The following is a 27,933-nucleotide window of genomic DNA, read 5'->3' as shown; positions in this document are numbered from 1 at the left end:
TCCACAATGAGCTTGTGCTCAAACTTTAATGTACAAACCAATATTCACCAGCATTACATTCTCTGAACTCACTCTTATTTTTTACTCTCCTTATCTTTCAACATACACCATAGTCATATAACTCGGTAGTTCCCTCTACTGGTCACATTTGGGATCATAGTTGATTCATTGCCTATCAACACAGCCAGGACATCCTTGTGTCTGTTGCGCACGGCTAGGGGCGAATGGCCGGATGATGGGCCTATTTGGGAAAAAGTCCAGGGCTATTTTTTAGCCCCAGTCCGTCCCTGATAAGTTATGTAGTAACATTCATAATATTGAGTTAAAAAGATTTAATATCGTGCTGAGGAGACCATGTGCGAGCTGTTGGTGTAGTAGCCTTGTCTGGCCAGAGGATGTCGCTATTTTCCTTCTGTAAACCATTTTAATACAGTTTCATGTATACTGGTCAGTAAGATAGATGAAGCTCCTTATATTAAGAGTCATTTCCCTGTTTATGTAATTGTAGATTATGTTTAAAGGGGCATATTAATGTTTATTGAGATATTTATGTTTGATGATCCTGATTTGTATTATATGTGTGGATTTATTATTTACATTGCATAGCAATTAAAGTAAGTAACTGTTTAAATGTCAGTACCTAATGGTGATTTATTTGCCTTTTTATCAGACTATAATGACAATACTGGATATTGAAATGTTCTGAAACTCAATACAGTTAAAAGAAGAAAATACATTTCCTCGTCTTTATTTCTGTTTCCTGACCGATACACCATCCTGTATACTAGCTGAAAACCTTGATGAACTAGCCCTATTAGATTACCTCAGTAACATAAGTTAGTAAGATTTTGGAAATGTAATAGCTTCTTACCTGTAATTGTTATAGTAAAACGAAAAAAGAATCAATAAGTTGATGGATATCACACAATTGGGCTTGGGAGGACATCATAGACAGATTGGACAAGAAACTTGATCCGAAATGGCTCTGCTTTCCAGATCTCTGCCCAGGTTATTCTGTGTGGATGTACATGTTCCCACCTGGTCCACGCTCCTTGTTTGGACATGCCAGCCATTTTGGTATAGCGTTCTTCCTCTACCTCTGCTCGAATCTCGTCCTGAATCAATCTGCGCCTCTCTTTTCCACGAGCCAGATCGTAACGTGGCTTGGGAAAACAACCAAGACCCGCTCGTATCGTTGCCACTGAGCCCACCATCGTTTTGTGCCTTAGTCAAGCCTCTGCTTTAGTGACTGCTTCCTGCCCCCCACAAGAATTCCTGCTGCTGCGACTTTTCTGTCTCTGGAGTCCCTGTACATCAACACCTTTCTGGAGCAGGTGACTTTGAACTCCTCTGTTAGTCCACTCAAAGGAAGATGCAGCTTGGTGGAATGGCTATACAGGGCAATGCTGCTCAAGGACCGAGGGAGCCCCAGCCATTTTCTGAGGAACTGGCTAATAGACTTCTCTAGATCCTCGACTGTTGATGTTGGTACCTCATAGACTAGCAGGGGCCAGAGTATTCTTGGCAAGACTCCGTGCTGCTAGATCCAGGATCTAAATTTTCCGGGATCTGTCAATCACTGTGAGCCAGGTAGTCAGGTCGCGCTTGGTTTGTTTTATGGCAGCTGAGTCCTTCAGGGAGCTATCAAAGATCTTCCCCAGGCTCTTGACTGGTTTTTCAGTCACCGATGGAATCATGGTCTCTCCCGGGGCAAAGCGGAAACGGTCGGACACTTTACCCTTCATTAAGACCAGAGACCTGGACTTAGTAGGCTTGAAGCTCATTCTTGCCCAGGAGATGAGCCGTTCAAGCCCCTGGAGGAGCCATCTGCACCCTGGAACTGATGTTGTCATCACTGTTAAGTCATCCATTAAGGCTCTTATAGGGGGCTGACAGGTCCCAGATCTTGACTTGGGCCCTCTGCATTCCACCTCGGCCGACTTTACAATCATGTTCATAGCCAGTGAGAAGAGAGATACGGAGATTGTGCAGCCGGTGATTATCCCCTTTTCAAGTTGATGCCAGGAGGATGTAATTTGCCCTGAAGAGACTCGCGCACTGAAGTTGTCGTAGTAATCCATGATGAGGTTGCAAATCTTGACAGGAACATGCTGTCTTACCAGTGCGATTTTGACGAGCTTGTGTGGAATAGACCCATAGGCATTGGCCAGGTCAAGCCAGAGAGTTGCCAGATCTCCTGAGCAGCGAAATGATACAAAACTGATCAATGTTGCAAGAGCCCTCCTCCATTTATTACTCCGATTGTAATACTATGATGTTTTTTTCAGAACTGTATATTATATATATAGATAACTGTATATCTACTGATATAAGAGCAAAATATGAAAGTGTGTTTATAAAAGCAGGGTAAATATGAATGTCCATGTATACCTATAGTACAGTAGTAACATCTGAAATATCAGTATGATTGAAAACTTTACTTTTCAGGATAATTATCAGACATTAAACATTAAAAGATGTAAAGAAAACTCCGCCTCCACTGCCACCTACAGGACATTTGTGTTATTACAGTTATTCTGCAGTGTGTCATAGAAACATTATTCACAGTTTCTTTATTTTCTCCACTGAAATCTAAAGTGTGTGTTGAATGTGCAGATGAATGAAATGTATAAGATAACTGATGGTGCTGTTCTCAGATCAGATGCAGGGACACTGAGAAACATCAGCACCAGCACATCCGGCCTGTATCAGTGCACTGCGTCAAACATCAATTAAATCAATCTTCTGTTTACTGAATATTTCAATATTTATTTTATAATAAATTAACATTACTTCTGCAGCATTTAGTTAATTTTGATGTTTAATACATTTATAAAGTCAAATGTTTGGTTAACATTTGTAAATGCAAACGAACAGTGTAGAAAAGCATCAGGTTATGTATTAACTAATATTAACTAACATTAATAAATGCTGTAAAAATCTTAACAAATATAACAGAGCACAAAGCAGATAAAACAGCAGATTTAGCTCATCATCTTGTTGATGTTGTCATTAATGAGACATTTCAATCATTCTGGAAGGAGTCTGGTGAGTTGAATCAGGTGTTTTAAAACATTATGAAGGGAGGACACTGATCTACTAATAATATCATCAAAATATTCAAACAATCTCTGTGTGTGAGGGAGTAAAATCAATATTAGATGTCTGTGATGTCCTCACTGAATGAAACACAGACTTGATTCAGTCCTGAAAATCACTGCATGAGATCAGAAACACCTCCAGAAATCACTGTCTGTTAACACAATTCACTTTATCATCCACAAATGCTGCTTAAAGCTTTATCATGCAAATAAGAAGCCCAATGAAAACAGATCCAGAAATGATTGATTTCATATGGACTGAGACAAACCTGTTCTGTGATCAGACAAATCAAAGTTTGGAAATTAAAGAGGAAAGAGATCATCTGTATTGTTATCAGTGCTCACATCAAAAGCCTTCATCTCTGTTGGTATGGAGGAGGATTAGTGTCTAAATGAGCAGCTTTCACATCTGGAAAGACCTCATCAATACTAAAAGAGCAACATCTCCTTTCATCTGTCTTTGTCTATTTCAGTAAGACATTGATAAACTTCATACTGCATCTATTACAACAGCATGAGTTTATAGTAGAAGAGTCCTGGGGCCTCATTTATAAAAGTGCGACGTAGGAACTATCCTACATTTCATCTAAGACCATTTCTGAAATGATCGTAAGTGTGATTCAGAGAAAAGGAGCTTACGCACAAAAAACCGTGCGTACGCCTCTTTTCCAGATGTGCGGTTTATAAATCGCAAATGATCTTAAAGTTGTGCGCAGCTGAATGCTCTTAGAACTCCGCCTTCTAAACGCCCCTAATTTAATTCATTAGCATATAAATATTAAATTTTCAAAGGCCAAATTCTCTGACTGCTACAATGGCGAGTGGTAAGAAAACATATTTGTTGTCGTTTGCTTAAGTTTTTAATATTTCTAAATTCTAACATGGAAACTTTATTGACATCACTCAAGTTAAGGCGATTATTAGTGGATCTTTCCGTTCACGAGTTTCATTTTAATATAGTTTTACACGTATAGGCTAAACGTAATATTTGTGTCTTTAAAGTTTTGTTTCAGTTTGCCATGCCTCCTGCGCGGCGGTGTTAAAATAAGATATTTTCGGCTTTAAAATTCAAAGATCGTATCTTAAACTGTCGGAATATATTCCATATGGATTAATTTGGATTTACAGATGTTTAACATTAAAATCGATGCATGGGAATAATTTATATTAATTTTTGAAATACCCATCACTCTTAAATGTTGCATGTCCCTTTTTGTAGGATACATCGAGGCTTCACAATTTAGTTCCTTTCACGTCGTTTTAATCATTAAATTCGATCGGTTTTACTTTCATTCAATAAAGCACATGTTCTGTAACATTTACATGTGCGTTAAACACCGCGAAACAATTTTGCTATATTTTTAAATATTTTTTGAAAGATGACGAACTAGAAAATCGTTTCATGAACATATAGCTTGGGCGCCATCTTTTTGCATTAGAATAGGCCTACATTTTAAAATATCAAAATAGGCCAACATATTTTGTTTTAAAATATATTCTAAAACCTGGTAAAATTATTTTGGAGTAGTATGCCTTTCCGCATTTTCTGTGTGCATCATTGTTGCATGTTTTTAGGTTTCTATTCTGAATAAACAAACAGTGCAGTTTACATGCTTCGTCCTTGTTGCATTAGGTCATTAAGATAATTCTAAACAGATTTCTGTAATTCAAACAACTCTGAATTGTAGTTGAGAACGTCACGGCGCACTATTAAAACATTGTCGGTAATGTGTCGGTCGCGCTGGGCTCGGACACAACGTGCAGGAGCTTCGGTTACGGTTTTTGTGCCCGATCTAAGCTCTAATACAGATGATGTTGACGCTGTAAAAGTTTCGAATATTTATTTAGTTTTTATCAAACATATTCAACGCTTTTTTTACATTAGCCAGGGGATGAAAGAGAAAAATAATTTAATAAAAACATGGAAATGCTGACATATATTAATACATTTAGCAGCTTTCTAGATTATCAGATTATTAATAGATTTTAGGTAGCCTATTGCTTAACTTCTAATAAAAAAAATACGGAATAATGGTTTATAATCACCATATTTACATTTATTTATAATAAACGTTGCAAACAAAAGTAACACATTAATCAAATAATATTTCTTATGTAATAAGATATCATAAGAGAAAAAAACTACTTAAATATTTTCCAAACAAAGTCTTAAGCTAAATATATGAATTCTAACAAAAGAGCACAAATCTAACCAATTTTTTTTTTAATAAGGACAACTCCAAAACAAATAAAAAAAAAATTTCTGTATGTTGACCACAAAAGGTACAAAACAAAAGTTTCGAATATGCCTACCTGCAGTACTGCAATATTGCCACAAGGAAACGTGCGTACGTCAACTCGGAACCTGACGTGGAGGTAAGTACTTTTCCACGTCAAAGACAAGTTTTATAAATCTGAGCATTTGAGTGGATTTAAGCGTACGCACGGTCTAAGATCAAATCTGTGCGTAAAAACGCTTTATAAATGAGGCCCCTGAACACAGTCCAGATCTGAAAACCATCTGACCAACATTTGAAGTGAAAAATACAACAAAGAAAACTCAGTAAACAGTTAGAATCCAGTATCAGACATGTATGGGACAACATTCCTCTCCTAAAAGTTCATCAACGGCTCTCCTCAGTTCACAGATGTATACAGACTGTTGTTAAAAGAAGAGGAGATAAACATGACCCTGACACAACTTTATTCACACATCTTCATGACATCACATTTAAATTGACCTGATTTTATTCTTATAAAGTTCATTTGCTCATATTTGTTTTCTGTGTTTATAAGATTGAAAAATGATTGCATTGTGATTTTATTTACATTTCATTCAGTGTCTGAACTTTTTTGTAATTGATCTCATAATCATCAAAAAGTCCTGCAGTCAGATCCTGTAGAAGACAAAAGCAAAGACGTCCAATATTTGGATTTAGAGATAAATGAGCTGCGAGTCTTCAATGTTGTGCTGAACTTGAACACATTTCAGTTTAAGATGAAGTTAAAAACCCCAACAGTGTAGAAGAAGAGGAATCTTGTCAGTATTTACTTCAGTTTATGATCCTATGAGATTTCTTGCTCCTCTTACACTGACTGATAAATCGCTCTTATAGGAAATGTGTAGACAGAAGCTGAGTTAGGATGAAGATTTACCTCCAACACTTCAAAGTCAGATTTAGATAAAGTCACAGATCAGATCCTGTACTGAATAATCAACTCATACAGTTAAGAGGAAGTGATGTCACTATTGTGTCTTCTTATTCATCATCAGATCATACTGAAGATCAGACATCTTTACTGTCTCTGTCCATACGTCCTGAATAAAAATGAAAGAGAAAGTTAATCAGATATGAGATCATCATCAGTGTCAGATGAAGAGATAGAAAAACAAACTATTAGTGCTGTCAGTCAGTGATAGAAATGAAATCTTCAACATAATAAACATGTCAACAATCTGTTTATCACATACACATGAGCTACAACAATACAAAAACACATTTCATCTATTTCCTCTGAATATTTGATGTCAATGTAAGAGATGAATGTATTGATATGTATGTAGTATAATATAATGACACACTGACAGTTTTATGAGTTCACACACAAACAGTAAGAAAATGAAGGTGATGCTTTATTTTAAAAGTCCTGGAGGTTGACAGTCGTGTAAATAAAGAGAAACAGCATCAATGTCAAAGCTCGACAGAGAGTTGTGTGAAGTGTCCATCAGATTTTAAGAGTTGACTTTCTCTTCTTTTTTCTAATCTTCATCTCTATCATCTGTACTTTGTGTTTATCTGTTGTGTATATATTGTGTTTGTGTTGTTATTTCTACAGTCTGTATTCTGATGATTTGATAAATAAAGCTTAAAACATGAAATAAAAACCAAGTTGTTATAAAAAGAGTTTAAGATGAACATCTAGTCAAGTGTGCATAACTATAGAGGTGTCGGCCAATCAAACAAACCCCATTAACAAACATCATATCAGGGGTGGAGTGGGACCAAAAAATCTACCGGGATATTTCGTATATCACCGGCCCTCCGTGGTAAAAAAAAAATGTCTCGTAGCCTATTTGTAGTAAAACTAGGGTAAAACAAATCGTAATCAATTTGCCCAAAAAAAAAAACATTTTCATAATATAGGGCTTGGGCGTTGTGACGTCATTACTTGTCGTGGCGGCCATGTTGGTTGCCTCCTTTACTGCTGCGCTCCATGCTGCGCTCTGTTTATAGACATACTTTCTCTCAATTGTGTGTCTTAATTTAATTAATTTGTCGTTATTTTTCAACCATGGTAAACCGTTGCTGTATTAATAATAAAGTAACACATTAAAAGTAATTTACATTAAAAATGACAGATTACAGAAAACTTCATTATGTTTTATTCAATATCGGAAACCAAACATTAACCTCAACCCCTCAGTAATGTGTATACATGACATATAAATGACATTTATATATACGACAGTGAAGTATAACATCTGAATATTAATTTATATAGCTTAAGTCAACATTGAACATAAGGGAACTGTCCCGGTTTACTCGCCCAAAATACGGGAAAATTTCAACATTCATCTTTCTGTTGCTATCCCTCTGCTGACAGAAAAAACTGCTGCATTAACTAAGCTACTTGTGAAGCTAGGTCATACGTGACTTTGCTTACAGATTGGCGTGAAATCGTGCTCTCACAACAACCACGCTGTTATCTTAAAAGGCTCTTTATTAACTCTTTTTTCATATGGATCCTAATCGTTAATAGTTCCGATTTTGTCCACATACCAGTCCCTGCTTCCCTGTTTAACGTATCCCAGTAAATTCCACATCCTTTTCCGGATTTTAACATCTTTTTTCTTTCTTTTAATTCTCCCAACTCCGCCACTTCTCCTCGTTCAACTTGCTGTATGTTTACATTCGCGAGGCCACCAACATGGCCGCGACGTCCCAGAATCAGTGTTGGGTGTAACGCGTTACAAAGTAACGCGTTACTGTAATAATATTACTTTTTTCAGTAACTAGTAGTGTAACGCATTACCCGTCTGAAAATGGTAATATTATTACAGTTTTCCCGAGCTAGTTACTTGCGTTACATTCGCCAGTAGCACCTTCATCACACAAAGGCACACAACACAGAGAACAAAAGGGAAGTGGAGGAGGGCGTAAATAGAACAGTGATTGGTCTAAGTTTGGCATGAGGTATCATTTACCATCACCGATTGGTCGACACCCGGCAGCCTGCAGCAGAGCGGCACACTCAAAGACAGATCGGGAAAATGGAAGCGTCAACAACGGCAAGCTTTTTTTCAGAGGAAGGTTCGCTAGTTTCGACGGGAGGAGATTCAGTCATTATTTTATTATGTTCAACGGAAGGAAAATAACCTGACGGTGAAGTGCACACTCTTTAATGTTTCTCCGAACGCTGTGCCCCACGTCCGGTAGCGGGTAAGGAAGCCAGCAGTAATTTTTATGTTGTATTAAAATGTGGTGTATTTACGGTGGGTTTTCTCGCCGTGGAGACCTTGATGAATGTGAGGTTATGCCACGGTCTCCCGGCACTCATTTCATTGTTTGTTTGTATGTAAACACGGGTTGCGTGCAGGTTGTTTATCCCATCAATTTTGTATATCAATTTTACCGTAATTGACGAAGGCTGTGTCTTTAGCTTGAGTGATTTTAATGATATTTATTGAATTGATTGTGTATTTATTACTTTGCGGTGTTAAATTGATATATTTATATGTTTGGGTGTTGGATGAATTTGCTGTGCATTGCTGTGTATAGTGGGTGGGTAAATAATGTGCACTAACATCATGGTATCCCCCTGCTAAGAATACAGAACTCTTGGAAGTCTTAATCAGGAAATAATTTATTGTGAACCGTCATTATTTCATCAGCTGTCCATTTAAAGGTGTCCATCTAAAAATAATTGCAACCTGTTGTCATCCCTGTATTTTGAATGAGTAAATTGTTATCAAATTTAATCTAATAAAATTGTAACTTTTTATTGATTTGGGAGTTTTGTGTTTGGATGTTTTCTTGGCCGTGGCTTGGCCAAATAAACATTCTTGTCCAGAAAAAAATGTAACTAGTAATATAACTAGTAATATAACTAGTTACTTGCTCCAGGGAGTAATAAAGTAAAGTAAGGCATTACTATTTTTGAGAGTAATATGTAATAAGTAATATATTACTTTTTTGAGTAACTAACCCCAACACTGCCCAGAATGCAACGCGGCGCCCAAGCACTATTAATGAAATCATTAAATCATGGCTAATTTTCCTAAATGAGTAACTATACAAAATGATACCTGGTTGAAAGACGGAGATGCGCACCTCAATCAGCTATTACATAACAGACCGAGACCACTGACCAGAGATGAATGTGCTCAAAAACGGGAGTAATATGGAATAATTTGTGCATCTTTGAATAACTGTAAGAATATTTCCTTTAAATATAATATATGAGACGTTCATTGTCGTTATATTATATCGTCTAATATTCAAATCATATCCGGAATAATGTGTGCATCTTTGAATAACTGTAAGAATACAGTTAATTTGAAAATATTTTTTGTCAAAGTTTTGAGAAATAATAATGTTGTGAGGATATTTATATATTTCAGTTGAATACTCTCGTCTACTAATATGGAAATCTAATAGAAATCTAATAGTAGGAAATATAAAATGTGATACTGCAAAGTTACCCTTCTAAATTTTATTTATGATTTATAGCCATATGGAGATAAACCTTTGCAAATGTGCTGATTTTATCCATTCAAGTACTGACCACCAGGCTAGAGATTTTAAACATCCTTAATCCACACTTTCTATCAAATAGTCTCCGCTTGATGGATCAATCCGACCGAATATGTACTAAATAAACAAGCATTCGGCGACGCGGCTTTTCACATCAAAGGCCGACAGGCTATGCAATTTGGAGAGGGGCCGTTCAATAATCCCCCTATATTTTTTAAAAACATGGTTGGACCTGCCGAACAGGTTGAGCACTTTTATATAGCCTACTGTGTTGAGCAAAGAGGCTGCAGTTTGACCAGAGGGAAACGGCCGCACATCAGGCCGCCAGACGGGGTTGCTATATAACTTGCAATGTGTAACTATTATCAGACCGGCCCTCGTAGCCTCAAAACACTACCGGCCCACTGGGAAATGTCCCGACTCTCCCGATGGCCACTCCGCTACTGCATCATATATAATGTGTAAGAAGAGTAAGATCACAGTATTAAATCCTGTAGTGAATAAACTCAACATCACAGTTAGTAAACAGACTCAGACATTGGATTGAATTCCTATTGTGTTGATCTGACAAAGCATCAAGTGTTGTTCATGTACACTTCATATTTTCTGTTTGTTGGGTTTAAAGGATACACAGCCTATAACAGCAGCAGATCAATTTACATTTATTTCTGATATTTATATTCTAGGATTTAAATTACACTGCATGAGTTTACTTTAAACATTTATCTACTCACCATAATGTCTCTAGTTTATAATGTGGATCATCTTTTAGTTTAGAGATCAGCTTCACTCCTGAATGTGTGAGATTATTCCCAGACAGATTCAGTTCTCTCAGGTGTGATGGGTTTGATCTCAGAGCTGAAGTCAGAGCAACACAACCTTTATCTGTGATATTACAATAACACAACCTGTAGAGAACAGAGACTTTATGTGAAGGATGAAAAACTACAAAGTTTTTTTCACAAATCTCTAACCTCCATCTCTTCATGTAATGTTCCTCTTTCAATCCCTCAGTAACTGAGACACTGTGTGTTTAAATGTCAAATAAATCCATCACACAGCTGACTATTAGTGTTAGATGTCCTAAACCACATGAACATTTCTTCATAAATCTGTATTGAGTTCATGACTCACACTTGTAATTCTCATCAGGTATTTGATGTAAAAATCTTCCTCTATTACAGGAGGAATATCAGCTGGAGATAACATAACTCTGATCTTACATTTAAAGATGTTACAGTGTTTAAAGATCAATTTCACTCAATCTATAAAAACATTATTAATGTGTGTGTCAGTATCAATGATGGATCAATGTTTTTAATCATCTTTATAAAAACAACACGACGAGGAGAAAAACTCTTCATACACAATAATATCAGCAAAGATTTCATCAAAAAAACACCAAACTACATTTTCTGACATTTTAACAGAGGAGTTTTGTTGCATGTTGTGAAGGAAACTGAAATGAATCATAATTAATTATAACTAACATGTCTTTTCCTTACAGGTTTGAACATTTGTACTGTATGCTTTTGACAATAAAATGTGTTGAAATAGAGGAAGTATGTGTGGTTATATGATTTCAATTTAAAACCCCATGACTTGTTAAAGCTGAGGTCATCAAGAAAGTTACATTTGGTTTTGTCTGCATGATAACAGAGAGGAGTTTCTGAATTGAATATGTGAAGAATAAATCATATTAGAGATAAATGATGTGACTTTGTCATGTATCTATATAAACTCTTGTATTCTTTCTGATGAGGATTTGATTTGATTTATTTATTTAAAAGGGACAACGCACATTAATCAACAAAAGGACAGAGTCCAAAATGTAAATGTGCCAGATTTAGCCATACAGGCTAATTTTCATCTGCAGTCCCTAGCAGGTTGATGGTTACGAAAAATAAAAAAAAGCAGTAAATACATTACAACAATACAATAAATACATATCAATAAGAAAGCTATAGATAAAAATAAGTAAGAATAACACTACTATTCGCAAATATTATACACAGTAGACACAGATCACAGCATAAACACATACATTTGAATACATCAACAACATATATGCATACCAGAGACACCACTAAATGAGAAAATATGTTATTCAGTATCATGGCAGCATAATTGATTTGATAATAACCAATGTTTTATGGTTTTAGAGAATGATTTAATAGATCTGTTATTCCTTAGTTCTGTGGGTATGGTATTCCATGTATGAGCTGCTCGAAAAGAGAAAGCTGACTGTCCAAAACTACTTTTTCTACATGGTATTTTACAATCCCCTCTTACAGACGCTCTAGTGGATGTATTTAAATTTTGTTGGATAAATTTATTGAGCGGAGGGGGGGCCATACCATGAAAAATTTTATATACAAGTAAGATATCCGCAAACTTAATCATGTTTTCCCAATTTAACAGTTCATATTTAACTAAGATTTTACAATGGTGATATGAATTTAACTTTTTATCCAACGTTTTCAAAGCTCGTTTATAAAGTATTTCAACTGGTCGTAATGTGGTTCGACCTATCTGTGTCCAACTGGTAAGACAGTAGTTCATATGTGATAAAATCATAGCATTAGTATATAACTTTGAAGCCTCTGTAGTTAAATTATTCCTAATGTGTCTAAAATTTGCCAAATTAAATTTGATTTTATTTACGACCTTTTTTACCTGTGTTTTAAATGTAAGACGTGAATCTAATATTATTCCCAAATATTTGAGCTCTTGGACCACTGGAAGTCTATTCCCTGCTACTATGACATCTGGGTCTGGATCTCTGTTTGTAGATTTTGAAAAAAACATACAAACTGTTTTATCAGTATTAAGGTGAAGACACGAATTTACTAACCAATTGGAGATATTAATCATTGCAGCTGATAGCTCTTCTGCAGCTTGCCTCTTATTTGTAGCATGTAAATATATGACAGTGTCATCAGCATACATCTGACAGGTGACAGTAGGTGGACAGACCTCAGGTAGGTCATTGATATATAAACTAAATAACAGGGGACCCAAAATGGAACCTTGCGGTACACCCAAATTAATGTCAGTTATTTGGGATATGTTATTATCCACACGAACACATTGTTTTCTATCTGTAACATATGATTTTAACCACTTAATAACATCCGATGAAAAATTAAATTTTGATAGCTTATTAATTAAAATGTCATGATTAACCAGATCAAAAGCTTTTTTTAGATCAAGAAAAACAGCTCCGACCACCCCACCCTTCTCCAATTTAGCCTTTATATTTTCCAGCAGAAAGACATTAGCCGTTTCCGTAGAATGATATTTCCTAAATCCAAATTGCATCGGATGTAATGGGAAGGAGCCTGCATTTAAATGTATTGTAATCTGTTCCGATATAAATTTTTCTGCAATTTTGGAAACTGCTGGAAGAATGCTTATTGGTCGATAGTTGCTGATGACACTATGATCACCAGATTTAAATACTGGTGTTATTATTGCAGTTTTCCAGGAACTGGGAAATACTCCTTCAGTAATTGACCAATTTATAATTTTCGCAATAGATGGAATAAGTGCCTCCTTATGGGTTTTTATAAATGCTGTATCCATCCCATATATATTTTTTGCCCTTGAGCCATTAAGAGAAGAGATGATTGAGTTCACTTTAAGATTTGTCACTTCTCTAAAAGTCATAATGGGGGCACCTGTATCTAAAGGAGTGAGAAAGTAATTTGAACTGGTAATATTCTGAGATAAAGCATTTATAGAATTAATAAAATAACAATTAAATGCTGCTGCCACTTTAATTGGCTCATGAGTTACATTTCCATCTATATTCAATTTTATTGGTTTATTGATGGTGCATGATTTCCCTGATAATTTTTTTAAATTTTTCCAGATTTCTTTTGTATTTCCCTTAGCTTCACTAATAGCATCAATAAAAAATGTTGCTTTTGCCTGCCTAAGTTTTTTTAAAACCTTATTCCTCAATGTGGTATACAAACGTCTCTCATGAACCAATTTATTCTTGAGAGCCATCTTAAGGGTACTGTCCCTCTGTTTCATTAGTGACCTTATGGTCTCATTTATCCAAGGTAGATGGTTTCTTTTACCAGGTTTAATTTTAATTTTTCTCATGAAACTATGTATAATTGTTTCAAGTTTTCCGATGAGAGATTTACAATTTTCATCAACACTTTTATGAGTAAGATGTTCATTCCAATTGATTTTTTTTATTGCATGTTCAAGATTAGGTAACTGACTTTTAGGCATTCCATACTGATTTGACTTTGTATAAGTTGATACATTTAATGCCGATTTAGGTAGTTTTCTTACAATCAGGATCATATTGTGGTCAGATAACCCTGTAACCAAATTGTAAGATTTTCTTATTCTTTCTGGTCTATTTGTAAAAGCCAAATCAATAAGTGTCTCTGATGAACTAGTTATCCTCGTAGGTCCTTCAATTACCTGTTGCAATTCAAAATTACTTTAACACGTTTTAACTCTTTCCTTTTAATTTTATCACTCCAATTTATATTAAAATCTCCTAATAAAACAACCTCCTTTTTAGTATCACATTCCTTTAAAAGAACATTCAATTTATCATAAAAAACAATTTTCGTGGACGGTGGTCTATATATTCCAATCAGAATTAAAGACATTTGAGTTGAGAGAGTTAGTTTAAGCACAATGCATTCCAAGTCATCAACACATGACAGGTGAATTTGCGTACAATTTATACTATCCTTTACATAAAACAATACTCCGCCACCCCGACCAACATTTCTGTCTCGTCTAAACATATTGTAACCATGGACTTCTAATATGTCTGCCGGGGAGCTTTCATGAAGCCATGTTTCTGTCAAGCAAAGGAAATCCAGATTTGACTCATATAAGAGATGTTGCAGTTGATCCTCTTTAGGAATTGCACTTCTGATATTTAAATGTCCTCCCAATAATCCACTTGGTTTAGCCTGAAAATCCCACAACATGCGAGCCTGGTTTACAGTGCGGAAAAGTTTAATACCCCGATGTTTCACAATTGCAGGATTTATCTTACGTTTTAAATTGTTTGGTAATGCACAGTTTGTTAATTTTTGCACATGATTATTCACGCAAGGCAACACAGCGCTCGGCAAAATCACTGCTGGTAGTGAAGTACAGTCAGCTGGAAACTCACCCAGAGTGGCCGATTCAGTAGTATGTAAATTGCTGGCTGAGATGGTAAATTCATACCCCGACATACTCCTATTTTCCAACCCAGGATATTGCCTGTCAATCTTGGCACATGCCGCTCGACGACTTGAACCCACATCTCTCTCAACAGGCCCGGGATTAAGATGAACATCTCCCGCAAGCAGAAGGGAGAGTAACAGATATCCAGAAAATTTCCTCAGGAGTTGCGGGGCCTTGTGTGAAATAATCTTATTTGAAGTAGTATTTTGGATAGCCAGTTTTCCGTTGTTGAGAACATTGCGATATAAAACAAATTGTCCATCAGGCAACCATATGTTAATAGGCTTATATCCACAGAACAAAGAGGAATCAAAATGTTTGTTACTGCTCTCATTTCCCGTGCGTCGGTCGAGTGCATTGAAGCACGGCCGCACTAAATTGGCAAAAAGAGCAACAATATAGATGACGATTAACATAGTAATCTTGCCATAAAGAACATTGTCTTTAGATGCAACATTTCTTTCCCGGTATCGCTTTTTCAGAGATGAACTTTGAGATATTTTAGAGCTGGATGGCAGTGAGACAGCACCTGCTACACCGCACGCCGCCATTCGACTCCACGCAAAGTCGTAGCACAGGAGGATTCAGTCATGATTAAATCATATTCAAAGACATTGACTGGAGTCTGTCAGGTTGAACACATGATCTCATTTCCTCAAGTGTTTGTCTTTATTAGGGGTGGGAATCGTTTGGACCCTCATGAATCGATTCAGAATCGACATATATTATTAATATGTTAACCAGCATATCGATATGTAACTGTAACTGACATATCGTCTATCATCATCATTATACACAGTGATTTTGGCAGTATTACTGTATTTATCTAATGCAGCGCACACAGCGCCTCCGTCTGAATAACAAATGATGTGCATATTTTTACAGAAGTATATTCATGTTCTTATCTATATCTAAACATTTAGCGGCAGGTTTTTGGAAACACTATTAGCACATCAGATGAGTCTGTAAATGAAAGGCGCTGTTTCTTCCTGCTGCTCACTGAACAGAGAAGAGGCAGATGAAGATCATCCCAACATGTATTTTGATTTCTTGCAGTTTAGAATTAGTCAAGTAGGGCTAGATGTATTTGTTTTTTCTTTCTCTTCTGCTCGTGTAAGCTCCGCTGTGGGTGCTCGTGCGGTGCGCGCTCTCAAGCTGTCCGTGTGCAGCACCCCTCCTGCAGTTGAGTTACGCCTTTTGGCATGTTATTATTTTGTAAAATAACTTTTAAGAATCAATTCTTGACATTTGTGAATTGATTCAGAATCGTCCACTTCATGATGCATCAAAGAATAATGTTTTTTTCATAGTTTTTCATTTTTTTTTCCATTTTTCATATAGTGGACAAGATGTTGTGTGACTCTTCGGTGTTTGTCTTCTGTGGACACCCGGTGAGGATGGATGTCTTGTGTGTGTTGTCTACGCGGTTGTGTGGCTTGGGTCGGTCAGGTGTGTAGGGGAAATCTAACAACACAACATCATAATTATTCATGAGACTGCTGATGTATCTGCTTACTGATCAGGGCCCAGTTCCCCAAAGTAGTTCTTAACCTATTTCTTAACCTCTTTCTTAACTCTATGGCACGATTCCCAAAACGTTCGTACGCTAAGTATATCTTCTGTAAGTCACACTTTCGTAAGGTTGGTCTGGACCATTCGTAAGCTCTCTCTTAGCGTTGTTTGAGCACAAAACGCTATCGCCGCCACTGTGCCGTCTTTAGAAATCAGCACAGCGCAGTACAAGTCAAACTATGGTATGCTGACAATGATTTTATGTTATGGACATTTTAAGACTTAATAAAGTATGTTTGCAATGGATACAGGACTATTTATACATTTGACTTTATTTGGTATCAGAACTAATGAATCAAAGACGGCGCCGGTGTTTGTTCCTCATTGAAGTCTGTTCCCTCTATGTTTATAGCATTTTCATCACGTTACATTTATAATTTATTTAGAAAGATTAAAGATTTCAATTGGTTATACTAAAAAGCAATAATATCATGTATTCTATTATACAATTTTTTAAATATTTCATATTTGACAGTTTTATGCCTTTTAACATATAGCTCTTTTTTCTCTACTGTTTGTTTTCTTCTTCTTCTACTAGGGCTGTCACTTTTCGTTCGAAAATCGATTGCACAATCGATCGGACCAACCAAAAAACGTTTCGAAAACGAAAATAGGCAATCGATTTTAACCAAATATGTACACTATTAATTTTAAAAGAATTAAGCAGTTAAAATATAGATGTAACAAAACTCACAAACAAGCAGAAAAAGAAAATAAAGAATCCCGAAAGTGCAGTAGGTGTGCGAAAGCTAGACAGAAAATACCCAGCAATTTTACGCACCTGTAGTTTCACGCTTTCAATCGCTGTATCTAATGTTTTGCAAAGAAAATGGAGGACAACGTCAATAAACCTGTGCAACACGAGACAGCGTCGAAATTGTGACCTTACAGGAGATGATGAGTTATGACAAGGAGCCACCCTTGCGAGCTGACAGCGACCCGCTTTTGTGATGGAAGATTGGCAGTACGAAATACGCAGCTGGCAACGAAGTACCCGAGTTTTCCTGGGACATCAGTGCGGTTGGAGTGCGTCTTCTCAACAGATGGACATATAGTGAATGAAAAGCGCTCTGCTCTTGACCCCTTAAATGTTGATCGACTTGTTTTCCTGACCAATAATTTGTAATGGCCCTAGTCTTTTTGCGCATTTCATTATGCCTGCCTAGTGCCGCCTAAGTGTCGGTTACGTTTAATAAAAAAAATACACAGCATGTTCTCAACTTCAAGTAAGTCTATTTAAAGTTTCATATTTGAACAGTTGTTTGAAATGGATCGAATCATTATTTAAAATAATTTTTGAATTGCCTAAATCATAAGAGCAGCCGGTTGAACCTGCAGTAATGTTTTTCATTTATGGCAGCAGTCCACTCTGCATATTTTTTTAGAGAATGTTGCACTACTGTTGCTGTTTTTTATTCTGCACGAAACTTAATGACAATGAATAAGAAATATTGCTGACTTGTGCATTTCAGGCGCTCTCTTTGCATTTGTCTGTTATTTGGCGTTAAATGGAAACGTCTTTTTTAGACATGGAAAATCGATTTTACAATCGATTCAATGAACACTTATATATTAAAAATCGAAAATGATTTTTTCACAAAAGTGACAGCCCTATCTTCTACCTTTATTTCTTAACGCCATTCCAGCATCTACGGCTATATTCATGGCGAGAACCAGGTAATCCATACACAAGTTTATTCAGACAAGTTGATTTATACACAAGTTGGGGGAGGGACAATTTGGTATCTCCAATTTGCCTAACTTGCGTGTTTTTGGCTTGTGGAAACCGGAGTAAACCCACGCTGACACAGGGAGAACAGGGACAGGGAACTCCACACAGAAAGGCCACCTGTCCTAACCGGGGCTCGAACCAGGAACCTTCTTGCTGTGAGGCAACAGTGCTACCCAGTGAGCCACTGTGCCACCCCTACTGTTTGTTTTAAAACTGTTATGTTTCCATACATAATAAATATATATTATACATATAATATGATTCATACTGTAAAAATAATTGACTTACAATCAAAAACAGTCAAGATACACATATTACATAAATGCACACATATACATCTCAGTAGCCATTAAAACTTTCAATGTATATAAAGAATAAACGTATAATGTGATAAAACGCTATAAAAACACTAAAGGGAAACATAGGGAACAGACTTCCACACAACACCGGTAACTCCGAAACAATTTGTTTTATTCGGCAACCCTTAAACCTTTTGACATTTTGCCTGACGTGGCTAAATAAAAAAAAAAATTGCCTCCCAAGACAACTCATTATGGAGCTGCTGGATCTTCTCAGACCATATTCTCTATCTAACTAGGTTGCTTTTTATTGAAAACATTAATGGTAAGCAATACCACATTAAACAGAAGTAACTGCACCTGCTTGCCAATCAATTCTGATTGTTAAGTACCTTACCATTAGTATAAAAGTGTAAAACATCATTTTTAAAAGTCGTTAAACTCATGTCAAGAAGTGGCACAAGTGGCACAACGGGATTAAGAGGGTGGATGATTAGAGAGGGATACCCTTTCGTCTATATTACTGACAATTTGATAACTTAATTATTAGTCTATTTTACTGATAACTTAAACTATGTTAAAATAAATGTTACTGGAATAGTTTGAGTAATGTTCCATTTGTATATAACGCGTTGTCTTTCTTAACATTGTAATGTACCTTTGCGTGAAGTGGAAAATCGATCCCTGAGTGATCGATCGCAAATAATTCAGCACCTTCACTTGGGACAGCGACATTGTTATGTCGAACTTAGAGGCAGCGTGTTAAGAAGCTTCCTAATAGAGACACTTCGGGGAACACACTTAGGAACACAAACAACTTTGGTAAGATATATCTTTTTGAGTCTTCTTAGCGTGCTAAGAGTTAAAGCAACACTATGTAGTTTTTTTTACCTTTAAATAATGTCTCTAAAATTATTTCAGTGATAGAACAACTTTTAACTGGACAAATTGTACTGTTGCTGTAACCTGAGCAGCCTCCTAGCTGCTTCAAGCACACTCTGAAAGTGGCGGTGGAGGGTAGAGCGCACAGCCCCGCCCCTCCCCCTGCCTGCAGAAGAGTGCCTGATACCAGGCACTGTTGCGCTTTTCAACCACATGGGGGAGCTGTAAGTCATTTTTACATGGAAACTACATAGTGTTGCTTTAACGTTATCGGGGAACCGGGCCCAGATACTTTACAGTACATTTAAGTGTGTTTTTTTTTTCATACAGTTTATGTTTAACTAAACCTCAGTACATGTGTGACTATCAGAGAGATGATCTTACCTCAGTGTCTCCAGTTCACAGTTTGGATTCTTCAGTACATCAGAGAGCCGCTTCACTCCTGAATCTCTTAGATTATTATTAGACAGATCCAGATCTCTCAGATGTGATGGGTTTGATCTCAGAGCTGAAGTCAAAGCTGCACAACCTTCATCTGTGACATCACAACTAAACAACCTGTAGAGAACAGAGACACACAGTTTGTTCACACAGATCAAATCTACAGTGAGTTGAATTTTTTCTCTTCCTGTCATCATTTAGTGTTTATGAACATTTTCATTTTAGTTTCATTTATGTGTGTTTGTGTTTTACTGAATCACATCAGTGAGATTTACAAGTAAATTAACTTCATCAGTTTATGTTTATATTAACTGTGTGATTGATTTTTTATACAGTAATGAAATCAGATTTCTCTCATCAGACATCACTACATTTTCTCTTATGTTTTTATTTCTGAATGATTTTTGTTTTTTACTTTTGTTCATAATTCAATTTTAAAGTTTTATGTTTGTGACTTTCAGTAAGAGTTAAAGTGTTGTGATGAATGTTGAATAAAATCAGCTTCAGTTATCAAATACATTACTGAGATTAAATTAAAATTCACTATTTAACATTTAAAGTGAACCAAAACGTTTTATAAATGTTGTCTTTGAATTTTGAACAATAATTGTCTGAGGACATCATAGGGTGTTTTCAGACCTGAGTCTATGTTTCAGAACCTGCTGCTTTTTCTTCTTGGTTCAGTTTGTTTAGTCATATGTGAACACGATAGGGGCGGACTGCTTTAGTCTATGGTCACAGCAGCCACAACTACCAGATGAAGATCAATAAAACACTCCCAAGAGGTTCACAACAAGATTACAATTTTCCTGGGATATGTTGTGCTGTTGGCGGCAGGGATTTATTTTTTGCAGCAACCATGTCTGTGTCCTTAAAGGAACTCTGTCAGGTACAGAGTGAAACGATGAACTTGAAAATCAAGCATTCTGATGACTGGCGTCCCCATCCGAGTCACCACCTCAGACAACAACAGTCATAAACTCACAAACACAAATACACTCAGTAATGCGCTTAATAAAGAAAGACTTAACTATGATTTTATCTGTGTTAACCTATGATATCAGTTATTGATGTATTTTAAATATTTACGTATCATAGGCTTATCATACATGCATTGAAGTTTTAAAATGTATCTAATATAATACTTGAATTAAATTGAATGTTTTGGATACCACCATTAAATTATTTTGTGCATGTAAAACACAAGTAAAGGTTTTATTTATTGGAGATAAAATGGCTGTTTAATTAATATAACACTTCTGTTTTTTAGGCACTAACAAGTGAAAATAGTTAGGTTTAAGTACATTTATTAAAACTCGATAGCTGTAATGCTTCTGTGCAGAAGGAAGCCCGTGAGCCACGAAGGTAAGTTTGCGAGCAGATTCATTTCCACTTATTAGACAGCATAGTCCGCTCATCGTGTTTTGTATTGCATCACTTATAGATTGTAAACCTTTAAAATCGAGTTTAGTAAGATTGTATGCAACTACAGCCGGCTTTGGTTAACTATTGAGGCATCGCCATCGTCTCTTGTCACAAGGCTCAATGTGACCGCAGTATTTGTTGAACACTGCTGGCAGCGGCGACGTCTGTGTCCGTACCATTCTTATCAATGAGAGCATAAGTTCGTATCTCCCTGCTCCCGAGTCATAAAGCTCGTCTTTAACGATACAATGTTTAATAACTTAAAAATACGGCGTTTTTTTAATTTCCTGAAAAATAATGGTTTTAAAGATAATAGGATTCCGCCCGACAGCGACGAAATTGTAGATGGGACATTTGTAAAAAAAAAATGTCCCCCTCTGTCTGGGCCCCATCCCGCCAATCGGGCCCTAGGCGCACGTGCCTAGTTTGCCTTTGCGTTAATCCGGCTGTGTTTATAGGCAGTCTCAGTGACATACTGTATACTTGAGCTGTTACACACACCAATAACATTGTAACATTTAAAAATGGCGAACAATAACAATGCATCTTTTCTATACAGTTACCTTATGCCTCAAATAAGACTGGGTCAAAAATGCTTGACGAAAACTTGTATTATAATTATTAGCATTATTTATAAGGTAAAGAACAGGTTTCACACACCAGCAGCTACACTAAAGCAAAAATAACAACAGATCATTAAAACTGTGAACTTAAGAAAACAGCTTTACTCTTAACATAAATGATTCTTCTTTATTAATCGACAGGACTCTAAAATGAAATGAAGAACAACTGTAGATAAACGTCTCCATCTCTCTAACAAACTACAACAACTATAGCAGATTACGACAGATTGATTTCTTAAACCTGTTGCAAGGTGAGAAGCTTTAATATACATAACTGGACTAGTTTAGCCTTTGTTGCATTTCTGTTTTATCACAATCAACTCGATTCTTGACTGCCTAAAAATCCTTCATTGGCATATTGCGTTACAAAACATTGGAGTGTGTAACCGCTAGCATTTCTAGTTTATGTTAATTAAGTTATATGGGCTACGTTAATTAAAACAGCTTATAAGGGCTGACTTCACGTTAGAATCATAACATAAAACAGGGAACGTAAATCCCCTTGTGTTTTTTTAAACTGGGTTGAACAGAGCGAAGACTTTACAGTGGAAAGAAAACTGCATTGTATTGCTCCAGCGTCACATTGTGTAAACTGCATTTATAGTAAGGAAGTGCACATATGCAGATATCATAGAAATTAGCATTAAATACACACACCTTGTTCTCTTCTGAAGTTCAGGTGCATTGTGAGACCATGGATTAAAGAACGTGCTAAAACACAGAGTAAAGACGGGGCAGAGCTAAGAGGGCTCAGCTTAAGGGATTGTGTGTGCGGCACAGTCCTTGGCTGAGGCCCCAAAAATTTCATGGGCCCTTAGAATCACCCCCCCCCCTTACGGCGCCCCTGGTTGCCGGTAACAACAGTCGTTAGAGGAACCCCGAATTACACTTGTACTCAATTCCAAAGGTGTTAAATCAGCTGAATAAAGGATTGCCTTCAATCAGAAGTGACCACTAAGATAATATAAATGCTTGTCTAATATTAATGAATAGTAACATATAAGTTACAGCTGTCACTTATACTTACAAGCCTATAGTAATGGATTCATACGCCCTAAAACACTTTTTTCCTAAACTTTTCACTTTACACACAACCTTTTTATACACATTTATATACGCCAATTAGACATTTGTACTTAATTATGAGCTTATGTGACCGTCAAAGCCTGAAAGATCACAGCTCTGCATGTGCACGTTTGTTCACACTGAGATGTTATGGACAGCAGACTTTCTTTTGTGTCCCAGCAACATATTTTCAGGAGCAGATTAAACATATGGGCAAACTGGGCGAGTGCTGAGGGGCACCAAAGTCTTAGGGACACCAACTGAAACCAGCAATAAAAAAATATTTTATGAAATTACAAAAGTACTTGCTCTTTAAGACGTAAGTTGTTCATCTACTAAGTAAGCGTGACGTGCACAACAGCTTTTTGGAAAATGATCGGCAGCAGCTAAGTGGCATAGCCAAAAAAAAGTACATTAAGCCACTTTACACAAAATCCCACAAATATGCATTTTTTTTCACGCTGGTGCTGAGCAGTCTGTTAGCAGCACTAATGATGATGTAAATTTATGCTCTGTTCTGAGCTCCCAGACTGAGGTGGATGATGAAACGGACAATCAATGGTTTGCTGTTCCTGGTGATCTGGCCTTGTGGGGGTTCATCACAGAAAAAGTGAGTTAAGAGTAAACAACGTGGAGCTGCAGTCTATCAGAATCAGTCTGCCAAATATCCAACATCTGTACGAGATTGTGGAATGGGGGAAGAACACGTTCTCTTATAAATTAATTATTACAGTCTCGTCCCCAAAACAACTTAATTGTTCCTAAGGAATGGCTACTGAACTCCCCGTCAACTGGATTGGTTTATTGCTATTCATGCAAACTTTTCTCCTCACAAAATCATACATTTATTACAGGCTTCTGTGACTGCAAACATCCTGAGAGGATATCCGACCACGAAAAGAGTGCAGATCACTGACGTAACATGCTTGCTTTAATAAACCGAGCAAAACAAATATCGAGGCCAAGACCAGACCTCTCCCATGTTGATCAGTTGACATTTATCTTTAGATTTGTTAAAGCAACACCAAAGAGTTTTGGCTCTTTGCTTCCCCTACAGGTTAGAAGCGTAATTGTCCATTACCCACTGTCATAAATACTGAGGCATAGCTGGCTCTGATTGGATTGTAGGTCTGCCGTAAAGCAAGTTTTTGTAGTGTTGGGACTACAGGACCGCTACCCGACGGTTGGAAACTTCTTTAGTGCGGTTTTGGCCGATAGAGGGCTGCAAAGCGAATGTGAAAGTGCTGTTCACCCTGTTTAGAGTGGATGAACCACTGCAACTGTTTTGGAAGCATTATTTTAAGGTAAAAAAACTCTTTGGTGTTGCTTTAATGCGGAGGGAAGAGAAGTTAAAAAGATTCCTTTGATTTGAGCCCATCTATAGCCACACAGGTGCAAGCCTTACTGAGTGTGTACTAAAAATGGTGCAAGACTTGGCGTTGGACTTGTCAAATTGTCAACTACAATGCAATTAGAAAAGCGCTTGCAAAAATTGCTTCAGATTGCAATGAAAAAGCAGACACAAGACGTAATGCTGCCGCACTCGCTGGTAAGATAAATAATATGGAAACGACTATAATGACTACACTGTGGAACCGGGTGTTAAGCAGATTTAAGGCAACAAGCGTACATCTGCAAAAAGGCAACATGGACTTATCCACTGCTGTTGAACTATTGCAGTCATTACACTTTTATGTTGACACTACGAGAGCAGTTTGTTGAGGTAGATGAATCTGATCGTGCTCTCGGTGTTACTCAGACTTATCAATATAATGTTTGCTGCAAATGAAAGAGAAAGCAGTTTGTGGATGAGTCATCTGATGAAGATGAAGTATTATTTACTGATGTAAGTCAGAGATTTAAGGTCGAGGCATATTATGTCATTTTGGACAGACTTAATCATGCCTGACTAAACATATTAATGCTTACAAAGAGGTCTATGATCTTTTTGGTGTTCTCTTTTGTAATGACTGTACAGAAAGTGAATTGTGTATAAGGGCTGATAAACTGTCATCACTTATCCAGTGGACCAAAATAAAACTTTGACTGATGAATTGATTCAGTTCAAACATTTTAGCAAAGACAAGATCTCACCTGCAGAGCTGCTGTAAATTGTTGATCAGAATGAAGTAAGGACAACATTTCCTAATGTTTTTGTTGCACTAATACTGTATTTAACTTTGTCAGTATCTAACTGTGAAGGAGAGAGGTCTTTATCTACTCTAAAGCGAGTGAAAAATGAACTTTGGACAACAATGACACAGAAACGTCTTTCTGCACTTTCCCTGCTTGTCATTGAATCTGAACTGGTTAAAGACATAGATTTTAAAGACATCATATGCCAGTTTGCTTGGTCAAAATCCAGAAAAGTGCAATTGTAAATTGTTTGAGAATTTGTGCATCACTGCAATTGTTTTGTTTGTGTTGTTCAGTACAAGCAATATAGCATTACACCACTGAGTAGTTGCACATTAACTACAGATGTTGTTATATGTCAGATTAAAGAGTTGTTTTTTGTGTTCAATTTTACAAAAGTGACATGTTTATATTGATAGTTTCCTTGTGAAATGTAATAATTGCTCATTCTTACAAAATCTTTTAAATTATTAAGTGGATTCTTGCATGATCATTTGTGAGGTGGGTCGGGGTCACCACAAGGTCTTAATACGCCACTGCTTATTTTAAGAACTACAAAACAATACATTGTAATACATTTTGATATTGTTTCACCAGATAATACATTATATCTTACCATTAAACTTCATAAATCTAGTAGAGATAATGGTTTTATGTGTACTCAGAAGATGTGATTCACTGTTAACTGTGGGGTGCAGGGCTGTTATGGTAACAGGATACAGCGTGCTATGAGAGGGATTGTTCCCTTTCAGTTGGTCACTACGACGTCACGTCGTGACCGACGAATTGGGAACTCGCTTAGAGAGACCAATCTGCTTCGAATACTACTAAAACGCCAATGAACTTGGCATTGAGATATTTGCATAATGCTGGCGCCGCCCCGCCAGGTGCGTATATAAGCCACAGGTGCAAATGTAGAAATCAGCTTTTTATCGCTTCGAAAGCTGGCAGTATCTGCTACTGAGAAGCTACTTTCTGCTCTTCTGGGAACGGTTGCTGAAGTTGATTGACAAGCAGTACTGACACAGCGGACGCTCGCAGTATTCCACTGCTCTGCATATTTTTTGTTTTGAGTTTAGTGTGTGCGTTGCCTCTCCCTGTGCGCATCATCAGCTGAGCACCAAAAGAGTGATTTCCCTAAAGAGTGATACGTGAGAGCTCTGTGTCTTTTTAAAGACAGCCACTCTCTCGTATATTCGGAGATCAGCGTCCTTTTCAGGATAGCTTTTCCTCCGTGCGATCTTGGGTGCGAGAAGTACAGGGAGTCCAGTGACGGTCACGAGCGCTGTCTTCGTGCTTGCGCATCGAGCACTCCGAGGCTGCGTTCGTGGAGAGCTTTTGTTCTCTCTGTGAGAGCATAACTCTCTTGGGTTGCGGAGCCGACTGTCGTTTCTATGGGAACGACGTCCGCGCCTTTGCAGTGCTGAACACCGCCATGGTGCGGCTGTCAAGCGCTCGCAGGACGCTCTTCGCATCACTACGCTGAGTAGGACGGAGGATGCGTCCTTCACCTACCGGCCTTCTCATTCTAAGCCAGTTGAGGCTCCGGTGGAGACTGCAGAGTCGTGTTCTGCGATTTCTGCCGAATCCATTGGACCTCCTTCTGGTCCCGTCACTTCTGCAGCATCAGAGGGGTGCCCATCTTTTCCCTCCGAGGCGGAGTCGTCCCGGAGATGGCGGCCGTGCCCGCTCGAGCGGCAGAAACGGTAGAGTTGGAGGGGTTAATCCCTCTCCGCCCGAACCGTCCCGCCCATATGATTGGTATTTCGGAGCTGCCCGGGCCTCTACGGTCCTCACCTCCTGCCTTTCCCGACGGCACACGAAGAGCTGACGTGATTTGCGGCCGTCTCGGCCGTTCAGCTTTCACCCCTCACCTCCCTCACCAACGGAGCCGCTAAGGACGGGGATCCCTTCAGTAGAGCGGGGGGTTGCGATGCAGCTGCGTTCCTGGAGGGACCACCCAACCCGTGTTTGTATAGACAGTCGTCCGGTTACGGGCGCTGCCCATCAGGCATGCGGAGACGCGGCTTCAGCCCTGCACGTAATAACGTCACTGCAGGTTCACCAAGCGAAGGCTTTAGAGGTTTATGAGGGAAGCCGCGACCTTCAGTCGTGCGATGTCCACCACAGTGTTCAAGATCGCCACCTTTGGCTATGTCTGGCTTACATGACGGACGCAGACGAGAACAACTTCTTGAATGCTCCTGTCTCACAGACCGGCCTCTTCGGCGAGCCCGTGGAGTCGTACAGCTCCGCTGCGCAGACTGAGGCGATCTCCTAGGTCATGCCCCGGCAAAAGAGAGCTGCCCTTGGTTCACCACGCCGGCTCCTCAGTCTGCCTCTCACCGTCGGCGTCCTGCGGCGGCCACCTCTGTTCCCCTCCTTGGACCCCATCTCGGCAGCGCATGGGAACCGGTCGTCAGCAGCTCGCCCCGCCCGCTTAGCCGCTTCCCGTGAAAATCGGGAGTTTAAATTCTACGGGCATTCGTTTCACTATAGTGAAAGCGTCCGATGCACATGTACTGCGTGCAAAAGTCGATGTCCTGCTGGCGAAGGACATTTCGAGCCGGTCCCTCTTACCGAGAATGATGATAAGGTTTTTTCCAGCCTTTATCTCATATTACTCAAAATATGCGGTGAGTTACGACCGATTTATTTACGCACCGGCTCTACAAATGTGATCCTTTA

At 37.9% G+C, this 27,933-nt stretch overlaps 2 protein-coding genes across 2 annotated transcripts in view; both read right to left on the bottom strand.

Annotated features, from left to right (window-relative positions):
* The window catches only part of LOC141361726 (protein NLRC3-like), a 261,228-nt gene that overhangs the window by 39,652 nt on the left and 193,643 nt on the right, over positions 1 to 27,933 (bottom strand). The gene's annotated exons all lie outside the window — the stretch shown is intronic.
* LOC129437412 (protein NLRC3-like) overlaps positions 10,587 to 27,933 on the bottom strand; it is a 32,354-nt gene continuing 15,007 nt past the window's right edge. Inside the window, exons 7-8 of the mRNA XM_073862483.1 lie at positions 19,940 to 20,113; positions 10,587 to 10,764 (exon numbers count right to left, since the gene is read on the bottom strand). Of these exons, the coding sequence (XP_073718584.1) occupies positions 10,587 to 10,764; positions 19,940 to 20,113 (352 nt within the window). The remainder of the gene's footprint in view (positions 10,765 to 19,939; positions 20,114 to 27,933) is intronic.

This window comes from Misgurnus anguillicaudatus, chromosome 24 (assembly GCF_027580225.2).
Source record: "Misgurnus anguillicaudatus chromosome 24, ASM2758022v2, whole genome shotgun sequence".
Taxonomy (NCBI): domain Eukaryota; kingdom Metazoa; phylum Chordata; class Actinopteri; order Cypriniformes; family Cobitidae; genus Misgurnus; species Misgurnus anguillicaudatus.
The sequence above is the reverse complement of the archived record's forward strand: the minus strand, read 5'-3'. Positions and strand labels throughout refer to the sequence as shown.